General features: G+C 52.9%; 3 protein-coding genes across 5 annotated transcripts in view; 2 read left to right on the top strand and 1 right to left on the bottom strand.

Moving 5' to 3' along the window:
- Positions 1–15: 15 nt before the first annotated feature.
- On the top strand, positions 16–1,538 carry LOC125317563 (D(1) dopamine receptor-like). Its single transcript, XM_048287415.1, has one exon. It carries the CDS (start codon positions 92–94, stop codon positions 1,451–1,453), a length of 1,362 nt encoding a protein of 453 aa, XP_048143372.1. The 5' UTR covers positions 16–91; the 3' UTR covers positions 1,454–1,538.
- A 2,391-nt stretch (positions 1,539–3,929) lies between these two features.
- Positions 3,930–14,733, top strand: R3HCC1 (R3H domain and coiled-coil containing 1). 3 transcript variants are annotated; one of them, XM_048287414.1, is made up of 8 exons: positions 3,930–4,050; positions 6,145–6,272; positions 7,138–7,275; positions 7,845–8,973; positions 9,217–9,389; positions 12,034–12,104; positions 12,788–12,883; positions 14,402–14,733. In XM_048287414.1, exons 2-8 carry the CDS (start codon positions 6,178–6,180, stop codon positions 14,548–14,550), a joined length of 1,851 nt encoding a protein of 616 aa, XP_048143371.1. In that variant the 5' UTR covers positions 3,930–4,050; positions 6,145–6,177; the 3' UTR covers positions 14,551–14,733. The 3 variants fall into 3 exon arrangements, with proteins under 3 accessions (XP_048143371.1, XP_048143369.1, XP_048143370.1); XM_048287412.1 differs by lacking the exon at positions 3,930–4,050 and adding an exon at positions 5,655–5,736; XM_048287413.1 differs by lacking the exon at positions 3,930–4,050 and adding an exon at positions 5,776–5,794.
- A 20-nt stretch (positions 14,734–14,753) lies between these two features.
- Positions 14,754–24,252, bottom strand: part of LOXL2 (lysyl oxidase like 2) — a 52,439-nt gene continuing 42,940 nt past the window's right edge. The window contains exons 11-14 of the mRNA XM_048287410.1: positions 21,041–21,156; positions 19,477–19,613; positions 18,218–18,329; positions 14,754–16,410 (exon numbers count right to left, since the gene is read on the bottom strand). Coding sequence (XP_048143367.1) covers positions 16,331–16,410; positions 18,218–18,329; positions 19,477–19,613; positions 21,041–21,156 — 445 coding nt within the window. The 3' untranslated portion in view covers positions 14,754–16,330. The remainder of the gene's footprint in view (positions 16,411–18,217; positions 18,330–19,476; positions 19,614–21,040; positions 21,157–24,252) is intronic.

Below are 24,252 nucleotides of genomic sequence, written 5' to 3'. Positions count from 1 at the left end.
GAACGGAGTGAGAGCTTCCAGCACTTTTCCCCTGGCGGGATTGCAGCTGGGGCTCCGGAGACGCCGTGGGAACAGAGAAAACGGGCTTTGGATGCTGCCGGAGACTCGAGCAGCTGAGAAACCTCGGCAGGACCGGATCAGCGGGGAAGCCATGGATGGGTTTTACCCCTCGGCAGGAGGAGCTGGGCAGGACGTGCCCAATGCCACCAGCTGGGCAGAGCAGAGCCACTCCTCGGTGTCCCTGCGCGTGGTGACAGCTGCCTGCCTGTCCCTGCTCATCCTCTCCACGCTGCTGGGGAACGCCCTGGTGTGCGTGGCCGTGCTCAGGTTCCGACACCTGCGCTCCAAGGTCACCAACCTCTTCGTGGTCTCCTTGGCCGTGTCCGACCTGCTGGTGGCCGTGCTGGTGATGCCCTGGAGAGCTGCCACGGACGTGCTGGGCTTCTGGCCCTTCGGGGCCTTCTGTGACATTTGGGTGGCTTTTGACATCACGTGCTGCACGGCCTCCATCCTCCACCTGTGCCTCATCAGCCTGGAGCGCTGCTGGGCCATCGCCAGCCCCTTCCGCTACCAGAGCATGGTGACGCAGCGCGTGGCCTTCGTCGCCATCGGGGTGGCTTGGCTGCTGTCCCTCCTCATCTCCTTCATCCCCGTGCAGCTGCGGTGGCACAAGGACCGGGAGCTGCCCAGCCGAGCGCAGCCGGGATTGAACGGCTCCGCGGAGGAGGGGAGCTGCGATTCCAGCCTCAGCAGGACCTACGCCATCTCCTCGTCCCTCATCAGCTTCTACATCCCCGTCGCCGTCATGCTGGGCACCTACGGCCGCCTCTTCCGCATCACCCGGCGCCAGCTGCGCAGGATCTGCTCCCTGGAGAGGGCGGCCGGACACGGCCGGAGCTGCCCGGGCAGCCCTCGGGAAACCTCCCTGAGGAACTCCCTCAAAAAGGAGACCAAGGTGCTGCAGACCCTCTCCATCATCGTGGGCGTCTTCGTGTGCTGCTGGCTGCCCTTCTTTGTGCTCAACTGCCTGGTGCCCTTCTGCGATGCCGAGCTCCGGGACCGGGGAGCGCTGCCGTGCGTCAGCGGGACGGTGCTCAGCGCCTTCACCTGGCTGGGCTGGGCCAACTCCGCCCTCAATCCCATCATCTACGCCTTCAACGCGGAATTCCGCAGGGCTTTTGCCTCCCTGCTGGGCTGGGGCAGTGCCGTGGAGACGGTGACCTTCAGCAACGAGCTGGTGTCCTTCCACCCCGACAGCACTGACCGCGGCGCTGAGGAGACCCTCGGCCACCCGCACCTGCTGCCCCACGCTGTGCTGCAGGTGGAGAACCACGAGGTGTCCTTGGACAGGGCATCTCCGGGCTCCTCTCCCCCTCACAAGAGCATTCCCGAGTGTGGAACCCCGATCTCGCTGGGGAGGAATCCCCCGCTGGCCAGCGGCACCTTCCACTGAATCCAGGGTGGGAAAGGGGGGTGGGAATGTCCCCAGCAGAGAGGGAAGCTGGGACACTGCCGGCACTGCCGGTTCTCTGGGGAGCTGAGGATGCTGTGAGTGTTCCACTCTGGTTGCATTGCCAGCTGTGGAACAGCCACGGAGGTTTTCCAGGTGTCTGCGGCCATGTTTTTGTGACTGGATTTTGGCCCCAGCCCAGGAGGGCAGCAGGGATTTGTGTTGCTGCTTTCTCCGGTTCACCCATGGAAAAAAAAAACCCAACACTTTCTGCAAGAGATGGAAATGGAAGGGCTGGAATTCACTTTCCTGGTGACTCCAGCAGAGAAAGCAGAGCTGGTGTGGTCTCCTGAGCCTCTCTGTGGTCGGGAAATGAAAACCCAGCTGTGCCTGTGGGGAGAGCGGCGGCTTTGGCCACTGCCTGTGTCCTGTGGCCACCGGGCTGGGGCTGCTGGATGAGCACTGGCCAAATCCAACTGGTCACTGGCCTGGGGCTGCTGAATGAGCACTGGCCAAATCCAGCTGGTCACTGGCCTGGGGCTGCTGGATGAGCACTGGCCAAATCCAGCTGGTCACTGGCCTGGGGCTGCTGGGTGGGCACTGGCCAAATCCAGCTGGTCACTGGCCTGGGGCTGCTGGATGAGCACTGGCCAAATCCAGCTGGTCACTGGCCTGGGGCTGCTGGGTGGGCACTGGCCAAATCCAGCTGGTCACTGGCCTGGGGCTGCTGGGTGGGCACTGGCCAAATCCAGCTGCCCGCTGGGTGCCAGCTGCTGCTGGCAGAGCTGGCCAGAGCTGCCTGGAGCTCGGTGGACGATGCTGAGCGGCGCCTCCGGCCACGGAAAACCAGCGGGATGAGCGGGAAGGAGGCGAAGGATTTGCCAGGGCGACTCTCCCGGGCTCGCCTCCGGCTGTCCGCACCCTCAGGAACTCGCCCTGCAGGTCCGGCCGGGCCGCGCCGCCTCCCGCGGGGCCCCGGGGCTCTGCTCGGGAGCTGCTGTGTCTGGAGCGGGCTGCAGGAAGGATTTGGCAGCTGGAAATCTGCTCTGGCCCCGGGGCAGGAGCCTCGGAGCGTCCCTGAGCTGGGATTGCCCGGCTGGGGGTGGTCCTGGCGGGGACCACAGCTGGGTTTGATCCCTAAAATCCAGGGGTTTGGACGCTTGGAACCTTTGGGAATGAGCGTGTCCGAGCCCTTCAGAGGGAACAGCAGAAAATCAACATTTTCTTGATTTCTGCACCTCCACCACCGCTTCCATCTCTCAGATCCTCCCGTTCCGAGGCCGTTCCCTCTCCTTTCGCTTTTTTCTCCCCCTAATTCCCTTCCTGCTCCATTTCATTCCGGATCCTTCCGCTCCGCCTCCGGAGCTGCCTCATTTCTCATTTCAAATCACGAAGCCTCTTGAGAAGCTCCCCGTGCTCCCAATCAACCTCTGGAATGTTCTGTCTGATCAGAGGGGTCAGGAGCGGCTCCCGGCGCTCCGTTCCAGCCGTGACGGTGGCTTTGGGGAGGATCAGGTTTTGATCCCCGCCTGATTAAGCCCGGCTCATCCCCGCCGGGAATCCCAGACGCCCTCAGCTCCCCGGCACGGCAGGAAAGCGTCTCCCCCTCCCCGGCAAACGGCAACAAAGGGAGAAATCAGCCAGCGCTAATTACAGAGCGCCGCTAATTATCAAACAGAGCCCAGGACAGCGGGATCAGCCTGGGAGGGGAGCGGGGGACTTCGGGATTTTTCTAGGGAAGCACTGACAGGACCCAACACCATCCACGACATCTCCCCGTGCGACAGCGAGGAGGATTTTGGGCCAATCCAAAACAACCTTGGGGTTTTTCAGCCTGATTTAGAGAAGGAATTGTTGGTCTGAGATGGGGACGATCATCTGGAACCCCTCAAACGACTGATTTTAATCCGAACGCTGCTGTAATATTTATAATTAATATTTTATAATTAATAGTTATAATTAATAGTTATAATTAATATTTATAATTCAGGGTGTTGTGTGGTACTTGGGACTCCTGGCTTGGCGGCAGGAAGGAATTGGAGTGCCCAGCTTTTCCCAAAACTCTTTTGGAAGAGTTTCCTGAGGCTCGTGGCAAAGGTCGGGGGCTGAATCCAGGGTTGTTTGTAAAGGGATCGGAGGACAACGAACAGCTCGGTGTCTGTGACGAGCTGCAGGGTGAACCTGCAGAGGAAAGACAACGAAGAGGCTCCAGTGACCCTTTTTTTGTGCCCAATTATTACCTGTGTTTAATTACTCTGCATTTTCCTGCAGCAGCTCTGACCCGGGGCTTGGCAGCTCCCCGGGCCTGGCAGCAGGAGGGACGAGGTGGTGGCAGAGCCAAGCCCAAACCTGCCAGGCTCTGGAACAAATCCCTGCGTGTTACAGACATTCCTGCGGGCAGACTGGGAAACGGGAACAGCTCCAAACTGGTGTGACTGGGGCTGGCTTGGGCACAGACGTCCCTTGTTTACCTGGCTGCAGAATGCGGCGCTTTCCCCCCTCTTTTCCTGCACAGGTTTCCTCTGTAATTCCACCGGGAAGCATCTTCCTCATCTTCTTCCTCTTCCTCCTCCTCCTCCCATCCCAAATTACACACTCAGGTGAGTGAAATTATTCCTACCTGGGGCTGATCCCGGAGCAGGGATTGAGTCAGGATTTGTGCCTGATCCTGCCCTCTAATCCCAAAAAAACCCTCCAGGTCACTTCCAGGAGCTCTGGATTTTCCATGGGTGACCTGGGGACAGGTTCTGGGGTTTTGGGTGGGGAGCAGAGGAACACAAGTAAGGAGATATTTGCAAAAGAGGGGAAGGAGGAAAAGCATCAAATCCGTGTGGAAGTCAGCAGGGAGACGGGAAAAATGTGAGGTTCCTCCTAATCCAAACCATTCCATGATTTTAGTGTATTAGGCTGGGGCAGGCAGGAAGAGAGGAGTTGTGTCCACAGCTCCATTCCCAGCTGGAATTGCAGGAGGACAGCCCGGGATAGGGAATGGCTGCTGTCCTTAAAGTGATTTTTCAGCAAGAAAAAATCAGGAATTTTAGGAAGAACGGATTTAGCAGAGAAAGGGGGGAACGAGCACAGGGGAGGATAACGGGACGCGGCTGCTGTGGGGTGATGCCTTGCCTGATTTGCTTCCAAATTGGAGACCTCAGCTGCTCCTCTCCTCAGGGAAAGGCCGGGATGGCTTCCCAGGAAAGCAGCTCCAGGCGGGGTCAGGGCTGCCTGAGCGTCCCCAGCGCCCGCAGGAGCCCGGCAGAGGCTCTTGAGAAATCCGGCGCGGCCGCCGCAATCTCGGTGGTGATTGTGGAGCGCTCAGGAGGGGGAGAGAGCGGGGATTAACTCTGGCCGGGAGGCTTTGGACAGAGCAGAGCCAGGATCTCTCCTGGCACCAGCGTGGGAATGGCTCGGATGGAGCCGGGACGGGCGGGAAGAACCGGGATCGAGAGGGACAGAACCGGGACGGGGAGGAAGAACCGGGATGGAGAGGGAAGAGCCGGGACGGGGAGGAAGAACCAGGATGGAGAAGGACAGAACTGGGACAGGGAGGGAAGAGCCGGGACGGGGAGGAAGAACCGGGATGGAGAGGGAAGAACCGGGACGGGGAGGAAGAACCGGGATGGAGAAGGACAGAATCGGGACAGGGAGAGAAGAGCCGGGACCGAGCGGGACGACCGGGACGAGGAGAGAAGAGATGGGATCAAGCAAGGAGAGCCAGAGCCGGGCGGGAGGAGCCGGGGCCGGGCGGGAGGAGCCGGGGCTGGGCGGGAGGAGCCGGGGCCGGGCGGGAGGAGCCGGGATCGGGCGGGAGGAGCCGGGGCCGGGCGGGAGGAGCCGGGGCCGGGCGGGAGGAGCCGGGGCCGGGCGGGAGGAGCCGGGGCCGAGCGGGAGGAGCCGGGGCCGGGCGGGAGGAGCCGGGGCCGGGCGGGAGGAGCCGGGGCCGAGCGGGAGGAGCCGGGATCGGGCGGGAGGAGCCGGGATCGGGCGGGAGGAGCCGGGATCGGGCGGGAGGAGCCGGGATCGGGCGGGAGGAGCCGGGGCCGGGCGGGAGGAGCCGGGGCCGGGTGGGAGGAGCCGGGATCGAGCGGGAGGAGCCGGGGCCGGGCGGGAGGAGCCGGGGCCGGGCGGGAGGAGCCGGGGCCGGGCGGGAGGAGCCGGGGCCGGGCGGGAGGAGCCGGGGGCCGAGCGGGAGGAGCCGGGGCCGGGCGGGAGGAGCCGGGATCGAGCGGGAGGAGCCGGGACCAGGCGCAGGCGCCGCACCGGCATCCGCCGCTCGGCCGGGCCTGGCGGTGAGGATGCGGGGGCACCCCGGGCGGGGCGGCCGGAGCTTTGGGGGGCACACCGGGGGTGCGGGAGCGGGGGGCACGGGGGGTCCGAGGGTGCGGGGATGGGGGCGATGGGGGCTCGGGGATGGATGGGGGTGGTGACGGGGACAGGAGGCAGCACGTGGCGCTGGGAGGAGGAGGGGCAGCGCTGGGTGCTGGGGGTGCGGGGGGATGCAGAGAGCGGGATGGGGGCCGGGGGTGCCCAGGGCAGGGGGATATCGGGTGCCCAGGGAAGGGGGTGCAGACGGGTCAGTGCAGCAGCAGAGGGGGCGGGTGAGGTTTACAGGGGTGATGGGCACTCATGGGGGGAGGTTGTGGCCGTCCCTCCCCGCGTGTCCCTGTCCCTCCACGCGTGTCCCTGTCCCCCGGCAGGCTCCCCCCGCTGCCACCCTGGCGCTGCGCTCCATGGATGGCGTTTTCCTGTCGCCCACCGAGGATGAGTTCGTGGGCAGGATCGCGGAGGAGCTGGAGCACTTCATGGTGCAGGGGCAGCATCACCGGTGGGTGCCCAGCCCGGGCAGGGGGTGGCCGGGGCTGACCCGTCCCTGCTTCCTCGGGCAGTCCCTGGGCGATGGGAGCAGCAGTGACGCGTTGGGACTTTTGGCTCGTGGTTTGCATCATTTTTTTGGGGTGAAAGCGGCAGCATTTGGGGTCTGGCCATGGAGCTCCAGGTGCTCGGAGCATCCCCTGGGGTTGGTGTGGGATCCCCTCCTCTGGTCGCTCCTTCAAGCGGTGTTTTGTGGCCATCGGTGGCTTTTACACTGACCACCGCTCACCCTGGGTTCGCCTGGATCTGTTCCCGATCCAGTGACCTTTGGAGCCCTTGGGGTGGCCAAGCCCAGGCTGCTGGACGGGAGCGGGGGTGGCAGTGCCGGGCTCAGCTCCCTGCCAGCTTCTCGTGACCTTAAATATTTGTTTCAGTGCTTTTTTTTTTGTAAAATACTTGGCAAAGAAATCACCTGTGCAGCTGTCAAACGCTCGGGGACAAACCCCGTGTGACAGCAGTGACATTGAACGTGGGGTTTGTTGATCCGTTCTTGTGTTATTCCCAGTTTCTGGAGCACTGGGAGGAAGGGGAGCAGCAGCAGCCTTCTGCTGGTGCTTCCCAGCCTTTCCCAGATGGATGCAGGCAGGAATGAGAGTCCAAGGCCTTGGGGTCAGGCATTCCCAGCCTCCCCACGCTCCAGTTTATGTGTAAAATGTGTCTGACTGCACATCTGGGATGGGATTTGGGCTCTTTAATATCATAAAGTCCTGCTGGGCTTTTTTCTGATTTCAGTCCCGTGCTGGGAATGACTCGGGGAAGAGGTTGTTAAATTTTTCCTACATTCCCATCCCTTCCTGCTGAGCCCTCTGTCCTTTCAGGGTGCTCCTGTTCCCGCCCCTGTCCAGTCGCCTCAGGTACCTGATCCATCGGACCGTGGAAAACATGGAATTGTTGAGCAGCTTCTCGGTGGGAGAGGGCTGGAGGAGGAGGACGGTCATTTGTCACTCGGCCGTCAGGTGAGGCGGGGCCGGTTGGGCTGGAGCGGACAAGGCTCACGGAATCCTGGAATGGTCTGGGAGGGACCCGAGACTCATCCCAGTGCCACCCCTTGTCACCTTCTGGGGACCCCTCCCACTGTCCCAGGCTGCTCCAGCCTGGCCTTGAGCACTTCCAGGGATCCAGGGGCAGCCACAGCTCCTCTGGGAATTCCATCCCAGCCAGGAATTCCTTCCCAATATCCCATCCATCCCTGCCCTCTGGCAGTGGGAAGCCATTCCCTGTGTCCTGTCCCTCTCCAGCTCTCCTGGAGCCCCTTCAGGCCCTGGAGCCTTCCCTTCCCCACGCTGAGCATTCCCAGCCCTCCAGCCTCTCTCCAGAGGGGCTCCAGCCCTTGGATCAAGCACAAAGTCACCGTGTCCCGTTCAAGGTCTCCATGACCAACGGCACCTCCCAGACCCTAAGAACAGCGGGATTTTCCCTCTGTCCCGACTTCTTTATGGATTCGTTGCTTCTCTTCCTTTTCCTCCGGCAAACGCCGCATCCCTCGGCTTCCCCCGCTCACCTCCAACCATCCCCTCGTTCCCAGGCTTCCCAACGAGACCCCGAGCGACCAAAAACCTGGGACCAACCCCCCTCGGTCCCAGCGCCCGGCGCAGCCCTGGGGCCGGGGGGGCCGGGGGCTCCGGCTGCGCCACCCCGGGGACATCCACGGGGACAACTCCTGGGCCTCCGTGGGCTCGGGCAGGATCACGAGGCCGCCCAGGAAGAAGCCGGACAAAGCCCTGTACGTGCCCAAGGGCATCCGGAAAAAGGCGAATTGGAGGGAGCGGGAGAGCCCCGGCGTGGAGCCAGGCGGGGATGCGGCTCCAGAAGGTGAAAACTGCCCCAAAAATTCCAGTGGGGACACCCAGCTGGAGGGGGGCAAGGATGGAGGCAGCCCTGGGAAGCAGCAGGAGCCTGGGGAAGAGAATGTTCCAGGCAAAGGCAGCGCCGAGCGTCCTCCGTGTGATGAAAACGCGCCATCCTTAGGGAACAGCAGCGATGCCCGTGAGCAGGAAAGTCGGGATAAAGACTGTTCCCATTCCCTGCCTTCTGGAGACGACACGCGGCCGCCTGAAGCAGGAGAGCAAGATTTGAGCTGTGCCAACACTGGTATTCCAGAAGGCAGCGAATCCCAGGGCCAAACTCGAGAGGAAAACCAGCCCAGCCAGGATGCCGGAGGGGCAGAGTGTGGGAAAAGCTCCTTCCCCTTGGAAAACCGCGGTGGCAGCTGCACAGAGCCGGCTGTGGCGGAGTTTCCGCTGCTGGAACCCCGAGGTGCTGCTGCCCAGAGCCTGGAGAGCAGCAGGAAGAAATCCCCGCCTGCAGCCTGGGACCAGGATTCCAGGAATGCCGAGGGAGGCCGGAGTTTTTCCACGCTGGAAAGCCGAGAGCAGGAGAGCCCCAGCTCTGGCCAGGTGGAGCAAAAACCCCTCCAGAGCTTTGGGGAGGGCCCAGGTGAGGCTCTGGCTGCTCCTGAGCTGCTCCGTGGTGGTGGTGATCCGTCGGCTCCGGAGGGTGCTTCCCGCGGCAGGGAGGAGGAGGAGGAGGAGGACAAGGAACACTCGGATGTGGCCGAGGCGCTGTGGAGGGGCCTGGATTTGGCTGCAGGTGACAGAGAGGGGACAAGGCAGAGCGGCCTCGAGGACGACTGCACAGCGGAGCTCCTGGCAGAGGTGAGGCTTGAGGGAATTTTGGGGAAAGAAGGGAAGGAATCTGTCCCTGGGAGGAGAATCCCTGGGATTCCTGGGTGGTGCAGACGGGGTTTGAGTGGCCGAGGTGAGGACTGGGCTCGGAGCTGGTCAAGCTCCGTCCCCCTGGCTCGTTGTTTGGGTTTTTAATCCTTGTTTTGGAGGGGATGGAACCCTCTCACCCTCTCCGTTGGTTTGGTTTTAATTCTTGTGTCGGGATCTTCCCAGATCGTTGGGAATCTGACGGTGAAGGACGTCAGCATCCAGAGGATCAGCGTGGATTATTCCGGCTACGGCGACGCCCAGGTCAGCGAGGGCGACTTCGGCCACGTGACCGAGATCTACGACTTCCCCTCGTCCCTGAAAACCGAGGATCTCATGGAAATATTCTCAGATTTCCAGTGAGTAACTCCCCAGGGGAGCAAAACTGGGGATTTTAGTTCCACCTTCCCCTCTCTGTGTGCCTCAAAGGAGCTTTTCCTGCAGTTTAGGCCTGGTTTAAAGCCCAGCTTTACTCCAGGGCTCTGGCACCCGCAGTTATCCACAGCCTGGCTTTATCCAGGTGTTTTTTAGGAGCTTTTTTGGTCAGTTCCTGAGTGGAATGAGGTGATTCCATCAGCGTTTCCAAGGAAAAGGGCTCAGTGCTGCTGCTGGGGATGAGATTTACCTGGGAAATCCAGGGAATGAGGTTGGATAAAGGCAGGAGCAGAACAAAGCTCAGCTCGGAGTTCCTCTCCCGTTTTCCTCCCCACATCCTCCTCCTCTCTTGGGAGAATTCCTGGGTTAGATGGGAACATTCCCTCTGCAGATCCCTTGGGTTAAACCCCATGAATTCTAAATTACATTTCAATTAGGATTTCCAGCTGTGTTTCAAATCATTCTTTTCTTCCTGCTTTGTGTGTGTGATTCCTGAAATTTAGTTTTGCACTCTCTGGGAGCGAAGCAGAGCTGGAAAAGGAACATTCCCTCTACAGATGCCATAAATGAAACCCCACGAATTCTACTTTAAAAATACATTTAAATGACAATTTAAAACTCATATACTTAAATAAATACTAATATAATATAAATACTACTAATAAATACTAATATATATAAAGATGCCATAAATGAAACCCCATGAATTCTACTTTAAAAATACATTTAAATGACGATTTAAAACTAATATACTTAAATAAATACTACTAATAATATTAAATAAATACTATAATAATATAAATACTAATATAATATAAATACTACTAATAAATACTAATATATATAAAGATGCCATAAATTAAACCCCATGAATTCTACTTTAAAAATACATTTAAATGACAATTTAAAACTAATATACTTAAATATTACTAATAATATTAAATAAATAATAATATAAATACTACTAATAAATACTAATATAAAGACCCCATAAATTGAACCCCACGAATTCTACTTTAAAAATACATTTAAATGACGATTTAAAACTAATATACTTAAATAAATACTACTAATAATATTAAATAAATACTAATATAAATACTACTAATAAATACTAATATAATATAAAGATGCCATAAATTAAACCCCACGAATTCTACTTTAAAAATACATTTAAATGACAATTTAAAAGTAATATACTTGAATAAGTACTACTAATAATATTAAATAAATACTATAATAATATAAATACTAATATAATATAAATACTACTAATAAATACTAATATATATAAAGATGCCATAAATTAAACCCCATGAATTCTACTTTAAAAATACATTTAAATGACGATTTAAAACTAATATACTTGAATAAGTACTACTAATAATATTAAATAAATACTAATATAATATAAATACTAATATAATACAAATACTAAAAATAACTACTAATATAATATAAAGATGCCATAAATGAAACCCCGTGAATTCTGCCTTAAAAATACATTTAAATGACAATTTAAAACTAATATACTTAAATAAATACTACTAATAATATTAAATAAATACTAACAACTAATAATATTAAATAAATACTAATAACTACTAATATAATATAAAGATGCCATAAATTAAGCCCCATGAATTCTACTTTAAAAATACATTTAAATGACAATTTAAAACTAATATACTTAAATAAATACTACTACTAATATTAAATAAATACTAATAAAATATAAATACTAATATAATATAAATACTACTAATAAATACTAATATAATATAAAGTTGCCATAAATTAAACCCCATGAATTCTACTTTAAAAATACATTTAAATGACGATTTAAAACTCATATACTTAAATAAATACTACTAATAATATTAAATACTAATATACTTAAATATATTTATATATAATATATATAAAATAAATAATAAAACTTAAATCATTCTTCAGTGAGGGCAGAGCTGGGCCCAGCTCTGAGTTCCTCTCGCTCCTGTCAAAGGCACCATTCCCTGTTTTCCTCTCTCCATCCCTTGGGATAATTCCTGGATTAGATGTGAACATTCCCTCGACAGATCCCTTCAATGAAACCCCACAAATTCTATTTTAAAATGCCATTGAAATCAGGATTTAAAATCATATTTTAACCATCCCTGCCTGCTGTGTGTGTTCCTCAGATTGGTTTTTCCACGCTCTGGGAGTGAAGCAGAGCTGGAGAAGGGTGGATCCAGTGGAGCAGGGATTGGATTCCTGCTCCCAAATTCCCATTTCCCACTGACTCTTGATGGGATTTTCACCCTGAAACCCTTCATAAACCCTTGGATTTTACTGTTGTGCCTGAGCTTGGGGGCTGTTTGGGAAGCACTTCAAAAATGACAATATCCCTGAAACTGAGGTTGGCTTTGAGGGGAAAAGGAGAATTTTGGGGGAATTTTCTACTGTGGCCTTGAAAAGGGCACTTTTAATGTCCTTTGTTCCTTCTTTTCCTGCTCTTTGCCCCCATTTAAAATGGGAATAATGCTTTGGAAAACACCCAAAACCCTAAAAATCCCTCCTGGGGCTGCTGGGTTTTATTGGGGCTTCCTTTTTGTGGATGTTCATGAAAATTATTCTCCTTCCTTGCAGCGAGAGCGGCTTCAAAATCCAGTGGGTGGACGATACCCACGCCCTGGGAATCTTTTCCAGCCTCTCCACAGGTATTTGGGGCTGGGATTGAGGGATCCCAAAGCTCCCAGCCCCTTCCCAGTGCCCTGAACTGGTTTGCAGTGGGATTTTTGCTGGGCTTGAGCCGCAGCCAGAGGCACTCAGGGCTCATCCCATCTTTTTTTATCCTGGTCCTTTCCAGCCTGGAAGGTTTTTGGGAAGCTGGAATTCCTGGGGTGGGGTGTGGGAACTGGGTTGGAATTGCTTTGGATGCAGATTTGTGCACTCTTAGGAATTAAAGATGATGATGATGATAATAATAATCATCATCATCTCTTTTTTCACTTTTTTTCTATTTTTTTTCTGGAAAAAATTCCTAAAAACATCCAGTCACCTCCCAGGGACTTTGGGAGTGGGATGGCACCAAAACTCTGGGCAAACTGGTTTTTTTTTTGGGGATAAACACCCCAAGTTCAGGTCAGAGCCAGCCCTGGAGAGGTTTCCATCCTCCTGTATCCCAGCAGGTTTTGCTCTTTTTTTGGGGGGGGGCGGGGATTTTCTCTAAAAAGTGACAAAATTCCTTTAAAAGAACATTTTTTGGGATTTTTTGGGATTCTTCCTGAGGTGCCCAGCACGACTCCAGCTGGTTTAGTCCAAGTCCTGAGCAAATGCCCGAATTACTGAGTGGAATTCTGAGCTTTTTGGGGTTAATTCCAGCAATTTCTGTTCCTTGCAGCGTCGCAGGCCCTGGGCCGCCGCTATCCCTGCCTGAAGATCCGGCCCCTGATCCATGCAACGAAACAATCCAAGATCAAGGCACTCCAGAGACCAAGTAAGACAAGATTCCCCGAAAATTCATCCCACATTCCTTTGATTTCCCACTCCTGAGTCGGTCCAGGTGACAAAACCAGGAGGAAATCCCTATTCAGGACCAATTATTTCCCTGCTGGATTGGTTTTTTGTGGATTTATCGGCACTGAGCTGTGGTGTGGAGCCTGGAATTCTGCTGAAATTCAGATTTAGGGGTTTTTTGGTGTAATTTGCTGCTCTTTTGGGGCTGTGGAAGGGAAGGGTTGTGCTGGAATTGGGATTTTTTGGAAGCACGGCCCCAGCCATAAAATCTCCCAGGAATTTTCTCTTCCCTCTCCCCCTGCACCATCCCAATGAGACAAACCCAGTCCTTGTGGTTGGCATAATTTTATTCAGGAAGGAGAAATGGTGAAGCTGAGCCATGAACATCGTTTGATTGATTGCCATCAGCTGACTGATTGATTGATTGATTGGTTTCATTGCCTTTTCAATCAGATTGATCAGGAAAGCAAAGCCATGAACCTCAGCAGCAGCAGAGACTCTGAACCAACAATTCCTGGGATTTTCCAGCTCACTGCAGTGGGAATAAATTCCAATTTCAATGCTTTAAAGGGACACTGTCACAGTGACAAATTCCTGAGTTTTCAGCACTGCTGGATTGAAGGGAAACAGCCAAAAATTGGATTTATTTGCATCTCCCCTTCATCTGTTTTTTCATTTATTCACTCTTGTGAATCAGGTTAAATTCAAATTAATCATTAAATACAATAATTCAACAGAAATTCTCCTGGTATCTGCTTTAAATGGATCTTTTCCCAAACACAAATCTGGATTTTAATTAGCTGGCAGTGTCTCTTTAATGATTTATTTTTTAATAACTTTATCAATGAAACTCCTGGAAAAACAAGCAAAGCCCCCTCCCCCCCCCTTGCTGTGTGGATAAAAACTCTCTGCAAATTCGTAAAGGATGAATGAATGAATTCCCAAATCCAAATTCTTGTGGACTTGGTAACATTTTGGTGGATTTCTTCCTTGCAGATGGAATTGCAGCAATCCAAGAGATGGAGGGCACTGACCAAAGGGCTTCCCAAATATTTAGATATTATTTAAAATGCAGATTTTTTTATTTTTTCCCCCCTTTTCCTTGCTGTTTTCCAAGGATTTAGGCACTGGTTTTGAGAAGTTTTAAGTTGGGATCAAGCTTTATGGAGCACGGATCAATTGCCCGGGTTTTTCACGGGGATGGGATGTTGGGAATTTTGCCAGGAATGGTTCCTGGAAGAGAATGGGAAACAATTTTCCACCCCAGCAGAAGAGACCTGGAGCTTTACAGCGACCAAACCCCTCTGGAAATTCCACCAGAAAACATGGAATTGCATCTTCCTAGGAACAACCAACCCCGATTTATTCACAGGGATCGAAGGATTTGATGCAGATCAAACAACCAAACAGCAGAACAGAGGGCGGATTTTTGGGATTTAGCCACCAATCGCTCCCTACCCAATCCCCAGCTGGATCAATTTTTCCCATTTTTCCCTAGAACTCCTTCACCTGGGCAAAGAGAGGCCGCAGACGGACACAGCAGTGGCCAGGAGGCTCGTATCCCACGCGCTGGGCTGGAAGCACAGGCAGCAGGAGGCCACGGGGATGGAAGTTTTCCAGCCAGAATCCTTGGATCAGGAGCAATAACGCGGCTCAGCTCCCAGGAAAGGAGTGAAACACACGCAGAGCAGTCAGTGCCACGGGGGTGATCCTTGATGGAATCAGCACCAGCTTGGAAAAGTTGGGAATGGGGGAAGTTTCTTGTTCAAGGAGGTTTTTTTTCCGGAGCCTTGGGAGGTGCTGGAATTCTTTGTTGGGTGTTTGAAAGCATCTGGGGCAGCAGATTGTTGTCTTTATTCCTTATTCCTGCTCTGTTTTGCCAGAAAAAAAAAAAAATAGGAATTAAGAGGAGGGGAATTGGAGTTTTTAGGCCAAAATTCAAGTCTTAAGCAAGGGCAGGAGTTAAAAAATCTGTTCCATGTTTGTTGTAATGTTGCTGTTCAGAGATCCCAGGAAACTGACAGGCAGGGAATGCAAGTTTTAGGGATTTTTCTCCTTATTTATGGAGTTTAAAGAGCCTGACCTTGCCCTGGTGGTGGGGAAAGTTGGGGATCTGCTCGGTAGGGAAGGAAAACCAGACTTTGCCTGTTTAAGGTGAGCTTCCACCCCCATCCCAGGCTCTGCTTATGCTCCAGTCTGGAATTCTGAGGGAAAAATGGAGTTTCCCAGTTGCCAGGAGGTTAAAGCCCTTTTCCAGCTGCCCTCTGGGCCACTGGAGAAATAACAAATATTCCAAATATTTCTGCATTTTTAAGCCTCACACCATCCCTGTGAGGTGGGGTTTTGGGGAAGTTTGCAGCCAGTTTTAATCCCCTGCGGAATCAGCCGGAAATCCAGGACGTGGAAAAAGAGGGGAAACCCCCAAACTTCCAGGAATTGTGAGAAGAAATACCCCAAAGGCTTCTAAAGTGATTTTTTTTTTTTTTTCCCCAGGGAAAAGGTTTTTATGGGATGAGCTGTGGCTGGAGCTCTGTGGCAAAAAAAAAAAGCATCCTCAAACAAACAGAGGAGCGCAGGGAGCACCACTGGGAATTCCCACAGGAGCAGATCCCTGGGGATGAGAGCCAGGAATTCCCTCTGCAAGGTGCACGAGGCTACAACACCCTGCCTGATTCATCCTTTAGGAAAAGATGGAATATCCAGCTGGGAGGTGATTTTTGGATGGGCACAGCATCTGTTGGGTGGATGATCCCTGCGGGATGGGAATTCCCAGCCCTGAGGCCTCATCCCCGGGAATCTGCCGAGTTCTGGGTGCTGAGGGGTGGCTTCAGGGAGCTCTGATTCCGTGGGAAATTCCATGTTCTGCCTTTGCTCCCCTCCAGAGCTGTTGGATCCAAGCGTTTCACTTATTAAATTCAGCTTTACGCTGTTCTGCTCACAAAAAGCTGCTCCTTTTTTCCTTCTTTTTGTTCCCTTTCCTTGTATTTCCTTGCTGGAGTCGGTGCTGAGGAGGAGCCGAGTGCAGGAAGCAGCAGCACAAACGGAGGCGGTGAGAGTGGAAAAGAGCTGGAAATTCCCAAATAATCCTTGGAAATGAAGGGAAAAGGCACTTCTAGGTGGCTGGCACCCAACCCGAGGCGAGGGGTGCTCGCCTGTGAGGAAAGGTGGTGCTGCAAAGTGCGGGAGAAATCCTTGGAATGGTGAAGAGCCGGAGCCGAGGGGAGCTGGAAGCTCCCGCCAGGAGCGGGGCTGGAATTGCAGGAGGCACCGAGGGGTGGCCTGAGCACCTAAACCGGGGAGGGAGAGGCTTCTTCAGGGAAGGATTCCCCTGAAGTTCAGAGTTTGATTGAGGCTCGATTTCCTGGGGGTGCAGTGGTTCGGGAAGGGCCGGAGCAGGAGTCCTGGCTTCCTTAAATTAGTGGGAATTCTACCGGGCGGACACGTTGTTATTTGTGAGTCCCCTGAAGTGGTCGAACTTCTGCTCCGTCTCCTCGCTGAAGGAGCCACCTGGAGAGGCCACAGGAGAGCACGGGGTGAGCAGGAGCAGGGAAAAATACTCGGGAACACCGGGAGAGCCCAGGGAAAACACCTGGGAACACTGGGAGAGCCCAGGGAAAACACTCAGGAACACAGGGTGAGCAGGAAGAGGGAAAAACGCTCGGGAACGCCGGGAGAGCCCAGGGAAAACACTTGGGAATACCAGGAGAGCACAGGGTGAGAGCAGGAGAAGAGAAAAGCATTTGGGAACACCGGGAGAGCCCAGGGAAAACATTCGGGAACACTGGGAGAGCCCAGGAAAAACACCTGGGAACACCAGGAGAGCCCAGGGAAAACACTTGGGAGCACTGGGAGAGCACAGGGTGAGAGCAAGAGAAGGGAAAAGCATTTGGGGACACAGGGAGAGCACAGGGAAAACACTTGGGAACACCAGGAGAGCACAGGGTGAGCAGGAAGAGGGAAAAACACTTGGGAACACAGGGAGAGCCAAGGAAAACACTTGGGAACACCCACCGGGAGAGCCCAGGGAAAACAATTGGGAACACCGGGAGAGCAGGAGAAGGGAAAAGCATTTGGGAACACAGGGAGAGCACAGGGTGAGCAGGAAGAGGGAAAACCACTTGGGAACACTGGGAGAGCACAGGGAAAACACTCAGGAATACCAGGAGAGCACAGGGTGAGAGCAGGAGAAGGGAAAAGCATTTGGGAACACAGGGAGAGCCCAGGGAAAACACTCAGGAATACCAGGAGAGCACAGGGTGAGCAGGAAGAGGGAAAACCACTTGGAAACACTGGGAGAGCCCAGGGAAAATACCTGGGAACACCGGGACTGGGTGGAACCAGTGCCCTGGAAATGAAGGCCTCAAAGGTTTGGGGTTAATTAAATTAAGCTTTAATTAAATCTTAGCCTAAGTGGCACGACCAGGAGTCCCCAGGAGAGCTGGATTAGTCTTTTTGTGGATTTGCAAGACTCAAGTACCCAAATGTCACTGGTTTGGTGCTGAAAAATGAAGTGAGGCCTAACAAGGCCTGTGAGGGTGCGAGGGCTCGGCGTGCTCTGAACCAGCACCAAACCCTAATTTCTCTCTAATTAGGACACAATGAGAGCTAAAACCTTGATTTTGAACTGGAAATATTTCCAAGCTCAGCTGCAGAGCCCATCCCAATGGGCTTCACTTCTCTCAGCTAGGTCACATCTGAAATGTGACACACAAGACGAGAGCTTTCTGCTAAAATCCCAACAAAATAATGAGAAAAATCAGTGGTTACGTGGATTTTGTTGTTGTTGTTTTTCCAGGAAAAAACGTTCCTTGAAGGAGGGAATTTTCCAAGCTGGTTGTGTTTGGAGCTGGGCAGGGAGTTGTGTTAATTCACTGTCTGTGGTAAAAGCAGTCCTTAAAAGTCCCCAAGTTAATTCCATTTTAAAGGGTTTTGACAATGGACTAAGCCAAATTTAAATTAAATTGGCTTCGATATTTCCATGACCTAAAGAAGACGCCAAATGGTAATATTCTACATTTTTCCAAGAAAACTGCGTTTTCCCTGACATTCCAGGGGCATTTTAATTCCTGCCAGGCACAGAGGGCTCTTTCCCACTGCTTCTTTTGTTTTCCAAGAGCAGCTTTGTGATCTGAAGAGTTCCCAGCTTGGCAAAATAATTTAATTTTGGGAAGGAGGAGTTTCCCGAGGCGCTTATTCCGGCACTGGGATTGCACCAGAGCTTTTCATGAGGGGAAAACATGCAATTCCTTGTCTGAGAGGAACCCTTGGAGCATCCCTGTCCCTCTTGGAGGACTCCCATGGCAGCAGCCCTCACCTATGTGGCAGTTGTACATCCAGATGCGCTGCCCGTCGTAGCGGCTCCGGCATTTCATGATGTTGTTGGAATAATCCGACTCTGCCACCTCGTAGTTGGGGTTGATCACGACCTGGGAGGGATGGAAGGACAGGGAATGGGGTTATGGAAAGGGGGATTTGGCAGGATACAGAATCAGTTGTTTTTTACAGCAGGGTTTGGGGTTTTTTTAGCAGAAAATAAAAATACAAATTGTTTTGCAAAGAGAGAGAAATGACTTGGATAAAGGCAGATCAGGGAATAAAGGCTCAGTCAGGGAATCCTGGAATGGTTTGGGTTGGAAGGGACCTCAAAGCCCATCAGTGCCAGCCCTGCCATGGGCAGGGACACCTCCCACTGTCCCAGGGGGCTCCAGCCTGGCCTTGGGCACTTCCAGGGATCCAGGGACAGCCCCAGCTGCTCTGGGAATTCCATCCCAGCCCCTCCCCACCCTCCCAGCCAGGAATTCCTTCCCAATATCCCATCCATATCTCCCCTTTTCCAATGGAAAGCCATTCCCTGGGTCCTGTCCCTCCCTCCCTTATCCCAAGTCCCTCTCCAGCTCTCCTGGAGCCCCTTCAGGCACTGGGAGCCTTCCCTGGAGCCTTCCCTGCTCCAGGCTGAACATTCCCAATTCCCTCAGCCTTTCCACCCGGCAGAGCTGCTCCATCTCTAATTCCCCACAACCCCACCTTCCCCCACGCCCCAAAATCTCCCCTCAAACCCCCATCTTGCCTTTCCCACAGCTCAGACAGAAAGAATTCCTCTCCTTTCCCTCCTCTCCAGTGCCAGTGGCTGTTTCAGACCCCGGGAATTCCCCCCACTCCAGCCCCGGGCACAGGCTGGAGGCCCGGCCCTAATTCCTGCAGAAACCCCACAAATGGCACAGTTTAATCCCAAAATCCAGCGAGTGCTGCTTACAGCCAGCTCCAAAGAGGGATGCTGTGCTTTGGGAATGGGACAACTCTGTCAACAACATCAGCTGGGCTGGGCCTATCTGGGATTAGCTGGACATGGAATGTTGAGACTTTAATCTCCAGACTGTGGTCACAGGCCCTGATTTTTCCCTTGGGAGCGAGTGTTTGTAATCCTGCTGGATAATCCTTTACCTTTTAGGCATCTGGGAATAGAATCCCTTTAGAAACAGAAGTGGGAAGTGTCAAATCAACTGATTTGGTAAATTCTTGATAAAACTGGTAGGATAAAAGCAGGACAAGTGTCACAAATGCTGTTTTTCCCACCTGGAAGAGGTAATCCCCGGGCGGGACGTCGGTGATGTCGATCCACTGGCAGTCGATGTCGTGCCGATAAACGTCCCAGCAGCCAACAGTGATCCCCTGCTCCCCAAAATTGGCACATTCGTACTGTTTCTGCACATCTAAATGAAAGTTAAAGGCAAAAAGTGTTAAATCCACAGCTGGATTCCCAGAAAATTCCTGGCTGTTCCCCATGGGCAGTGCTAAGGTCCTGGTGTGGTGGTGAGGGGGAGGTTTAAGGAGCTGCCCCCTTCCAACCCCATGCGCTGGAGGCTTCTGGGATTCCTCGCTTGGCAGGGAGCAGAAAATGCACAGTTGGGGTTTTGGAGCAGCTCAGAGTTGGGATGGAGGGAGCTGAGGGTGGAAAAGAGAACCGGGGACCTTGGGGTTCCCATCCGTCCATCCGTCCATCCGTCCATCTGTCTGTCCATTCCATTCCATTCATCCATCCGTCTGTACATCTCATTCCATCTGTCTGTCCCATCGATCTATTCCATCCCTCCATCCATCCATCCATCCATCCATCCATCCCTCCCTCCCATCCATCCATCCACCCGTCCACCCCATCCCATCCATCCATCCATCCATCCATCCATCCATCCCGTCCCATCCCATCCCATCCATCCCTCCCATCCATCCATCCATCCACCCGTCCACCCCATCCCATTCATCCAATTCATCCATCCATCCATCCCTCCATCCATCCATCCCGTCCCATCCCATCCATCCATCCATCCATTCCTCCATCTGTCCATCCATCCATCCCTCCATCCATCCTATCAATCCATTCCATCCCATCCCATTCCATCCATCCTCTGTCCGTCTATCCATCCCATTCCATTCCATCCATCCTTCCATCTGTCTGTCCCATTGATCTATTCCCTCCATCCATCCCATCCCATCCATCCATCCATCCCTCCCATCCCATCCCATCCCATCCCATCCCATCCCATCCCATCCCATCCCATCCATCCCCCCATCCATCCCTCCATCCATCCCTCCCTCCATCCCATCCATCCCTCCCTCCATCCCATCCATCCCTCCCTCCATCCATCCCTCCCTCCATCCCATCCATCCCTCCCTCCATCCATCCCTCCCTCCATCCCATCCATCCCTCCTTCCATCCATCCCTCCATCCATCCATCCCTCCCTCCCTCCCTCCCTCCATCCCTCCCTCCATCCCTCCCTCCATCCATCCCTCCATCCCTCCATCCCTCCCTCCCTCCATCCCTCCCTCCATCCCTCCCTCCATCCATCCCATCCCTCCATCCCATCCCTCCATCCCATCCATCCCTCCCTCCCTCCATCCCATCCATCCCTCCATCCCTCCCTCCCTCCATCCCTCCCTCCATCCATCCCATCCCTCCATCCCATCCCTCCATCCCATCCCTCCATCCCATCCATCCATCCCTCCCTCCATCCCTCCATCCCACCCATCCTCCCAGGACTGGTTCCTGGCTCCTGCCAGGCCACATTCAGCCCTTGGCAGCTGTCATCCCTTGCTTGGGAAGAGGAGGGAATTCCCGGGACGTGGGGCTCTGGCACAGACCTGCTTCGCATTCCGTGTCCTCCAGGCAGAAGCTGGCCTTGTGTCCCTCGGCCACCTTGGTGCCGTTGAGGTTCAGGAGGTCGTAGTGGGTGAACACCTCCATGCTGTGGTAGTGCCTGTGGGGCGCACACAGGGACAGTTATCCCGAGGGAAAACCCTTTCATTACCAGGCCTGAGGGGCCGAGTGGAGCTGCAGGAGTGTGAGAAATCCAGCCAGGAAATATTCCCTGGGGATAATCCTGGGTGGCTCCATCACCCATCCTGCTGCCTCCTGGGTGTTTATTTACATGGAATCCCAGACTGGTTGGATGGGGAGGGATTTAAGGATCATCCCATTCCAGCCCTGTCCATGGCAGGGACACCTCCCCCTATCCCAGGTTGCTCCAAGCCTCGTCCAGCCTGGCCTGGGACATTTATAAAGTGCTAAAGCTGTTCCAGGGAAGAGTCCTGCTCCAGCTTTTGTGGGATCACGGTGTTTTACAGTGGCAGGAAGGGGGAAAAAATCCCCTAGGTCATCCCTTGGAGCAGCCCCATCATTCCCAGGAATATTCCCCACAGAGCTGGGTGTGCCCAGACCAGCTGCTTTTATTTATTAATTTTTAAATCAATCCATCAACCAATCAATATTAATAATTAATTAATTAATTATAATGTATTTTTTTTTTTCAGCAGCAGAATGTGAATTTATCAGCATTCTGGACCAGCTTCTCTCTCACCTTGCTCAGAGCTGGACTCTCACACAGGAGACCTTTCCTGGTTTTAAACTGGGAAGTGTCGGTGTCAGCCCAGCCTGGGGAACATTCCAGCACTGCTGGGCACAGCAAAAGCCAGGAGCGAGCCCAGAGTCTGCGTTTAGATCCCGGATTAGCAAAGTCAGACCCAGCAGGGTTTGGGTGACATTGGACTCGGGGGACATCGGGGTTTTTATGCCCCACTGCTGGCTCAGCAGAGAATTAAGCTGAGCTTGGACTCCATGGGATTGGCAGAGCAGGAATGAGCTGGAAAAACCGGATTAAAGCCCAGTTGTGGCTCCACGTGGTCAGGGCTGGGCACAGCAGGGCAGGTTATGCTGATGCAACACCTTGGATTTGAGCCCGGCCTTGGAATTGGGAGCAAACCCAGAGCGTGAGGGAACAGGGAAACAACCGGAGGGGGAACCTTAAATCACTCAGTGTCACCCCCAGCTCTGGGAATGGTATCCCAGCTTTGGGAATGTCTGCCCTAGATATGGGAATGGGTATCCCAGCTCTGGGAATGTCTATCCCAGCTCTAGGAATGCCTATCCCAGCTTTGGCAATGCCTATCCCAGCTCTGGCAATGTCTATCCCAGCTATAGGAATGCCTATCCCAGCTTTGGGAATGTCTATCCCAGCTTTGGGAATGCCTATCCCAGCTTTGGCAATGCCTATCCCAGCTCTAGGAATGTCTATCCCAGCTCTAGGAATGTCTATCCCAGCTCTGGCAATGCCTATGCCAGCTATAGGAATGCCTATTCCAGCTTTGGGAATGTCTATCCCAGCTATAGGGATGTCTATCCCAGCTCTGGCAATGCCTATCCCAGCTATAGGAATGCCTATCCCAGCTTTGGGAATGCCTATCCCAGCTCTGGCAATGTCTATCCCAGCTCTAGGAATGTCTATCCCAGCTCTGGCAATGCCTATGCCAGCTATAGGAATGCCTATTCCAGCTTTGGGAATGTCTATCCCAGCTCTGGCAATGTCTATCCCAGCTATAGGGATGCCTATCCCAGCTTTGGGAATGTCTATCCCAGCTCTGGGAATGCCTATCCCAGCCCTGGAACCCTGCACTGACACCCAGCTGGGCCCATCTGCAAAGCTCAGCTCAGAGTGAGGCCCAGACAGGGCCTAATTCAGAACCAATTGCTTTAAATTTTTTTTTTTTTTTTTTTAAAAAGGAGAAAATGGGGCATAAATCCTCTCCTTCCCAGCTGGAAAAATAATCAAGGCTTAAACACTTCCACTCCCTACCACTGCTCATGGATTTACAGATAGGGGAGGAGCAAGGAGGGAAGGGGAGGAAATTTTCCCTGCTTTTCCCTTCACTAAAAAAAAACCCCAAATCCACAAACTGCCATCTGCCAGAATGAAATCATTTCGCACTCCCTGCTCAAGGGAAGTCTTATTAAAGGGTCTTTCCCATTTTTATTCTACTTCCACATCCAAATCCAAGCAAACAGGAGCTCCCGGGGCAGGAGGCAAAGTTGAGCCCCAAGGCCAAGGCCGGGCTGTTGATCTGAGGCAGATTTGGCTCAAATCCCCGAATTTGATCAGTTTGAGCTTCTCAAGCCTGACTCAGTTTCTGAGCTATGTCTGAGTCACTCCAGGGCTGTTTACACTCCCTGTTCACAGCCTGGAAAGATTGAAGAGGGATTGAGTTCATCCCTGTCTGTCCAAACGGGATCCAGGTTGGAGCACAGATGGCTGCTGGCCTCCTCCTCACCCTTTCCCATGCCACCTCACTTCCACGGTGTCCAAAATTGCTCCGAGTTCCCCCCTTTTTCACCTCACTCAGCTCTTTGGGAAGATTAGAAAGGACTTTTAGATTTAAAATTTACCACTCTGGTGGTTTCCCCAGTTTTTAAAACAGGACAGGAGCTGTGCATGGACTTATTTCATTCCCTTTCCCCCCAAAATAGAGCAAAATCCACCTTGTACCAGCCCTCCTTTCACACCAGAGCACCTGGATGGCTTCCAGCTCCCTTTCCTCCCTTGGTTTACCCAAAACTGTCTGAATTCCTTGAAAAACGATGCATTTATGGGGTGAATTTCTATAAAAAAATAAGCACAAAACACCTCCCAGCCACTGACAGTTTTAGTGGGGTTGAGAGGGATGGAAAATGCAGAATTCCAGCATTTTGGGGTCCTTTTCCAGGTGAGAAACTGCTCAGTGGCTGCATTTTTCTGCATGTGGTGGGTGCAGCGTTCCCAGGTGTCACAAAATCAAGGAATGGGTTGGAATGGGTTGGAAGGATTTAAATCCCATCCCATCCACCCCCTGCCACCTGGAACACCTCCCACTATCCCAGGTTGCTCCAGCTTGGCCTTGGACACTTCCAGGGATCCAGGTGCTCCTCTGGGAATTCCATCCAGCCCCTCCCCTCCTCATATGGAGGAATTCCTTCCCAATATCCCAATATCCCATTTATTTCCTCTAATGCTGCTGCCCAGCCCAGTGCAATTTCCCTTCCCAAT

This window comes from Corvus hawaiiensis, chromosome 27 (genome assembly GCF_020740725.1).
Source record: "Corvus hawaiiensis isolate bCorHaw1 chromosome 27, bCorHaw1.pri.cur, whole genome shotgun sequence".
Taxonomy (NCBI): Eukaryota; Metazoa; Chordata; class Aves; order Passeriformes; family Corvidae; genus Corvus; species Corvus hawaiiensis.
This window is presented reverse-complemented; position numbering and strand designations above follow the sequence as displayed.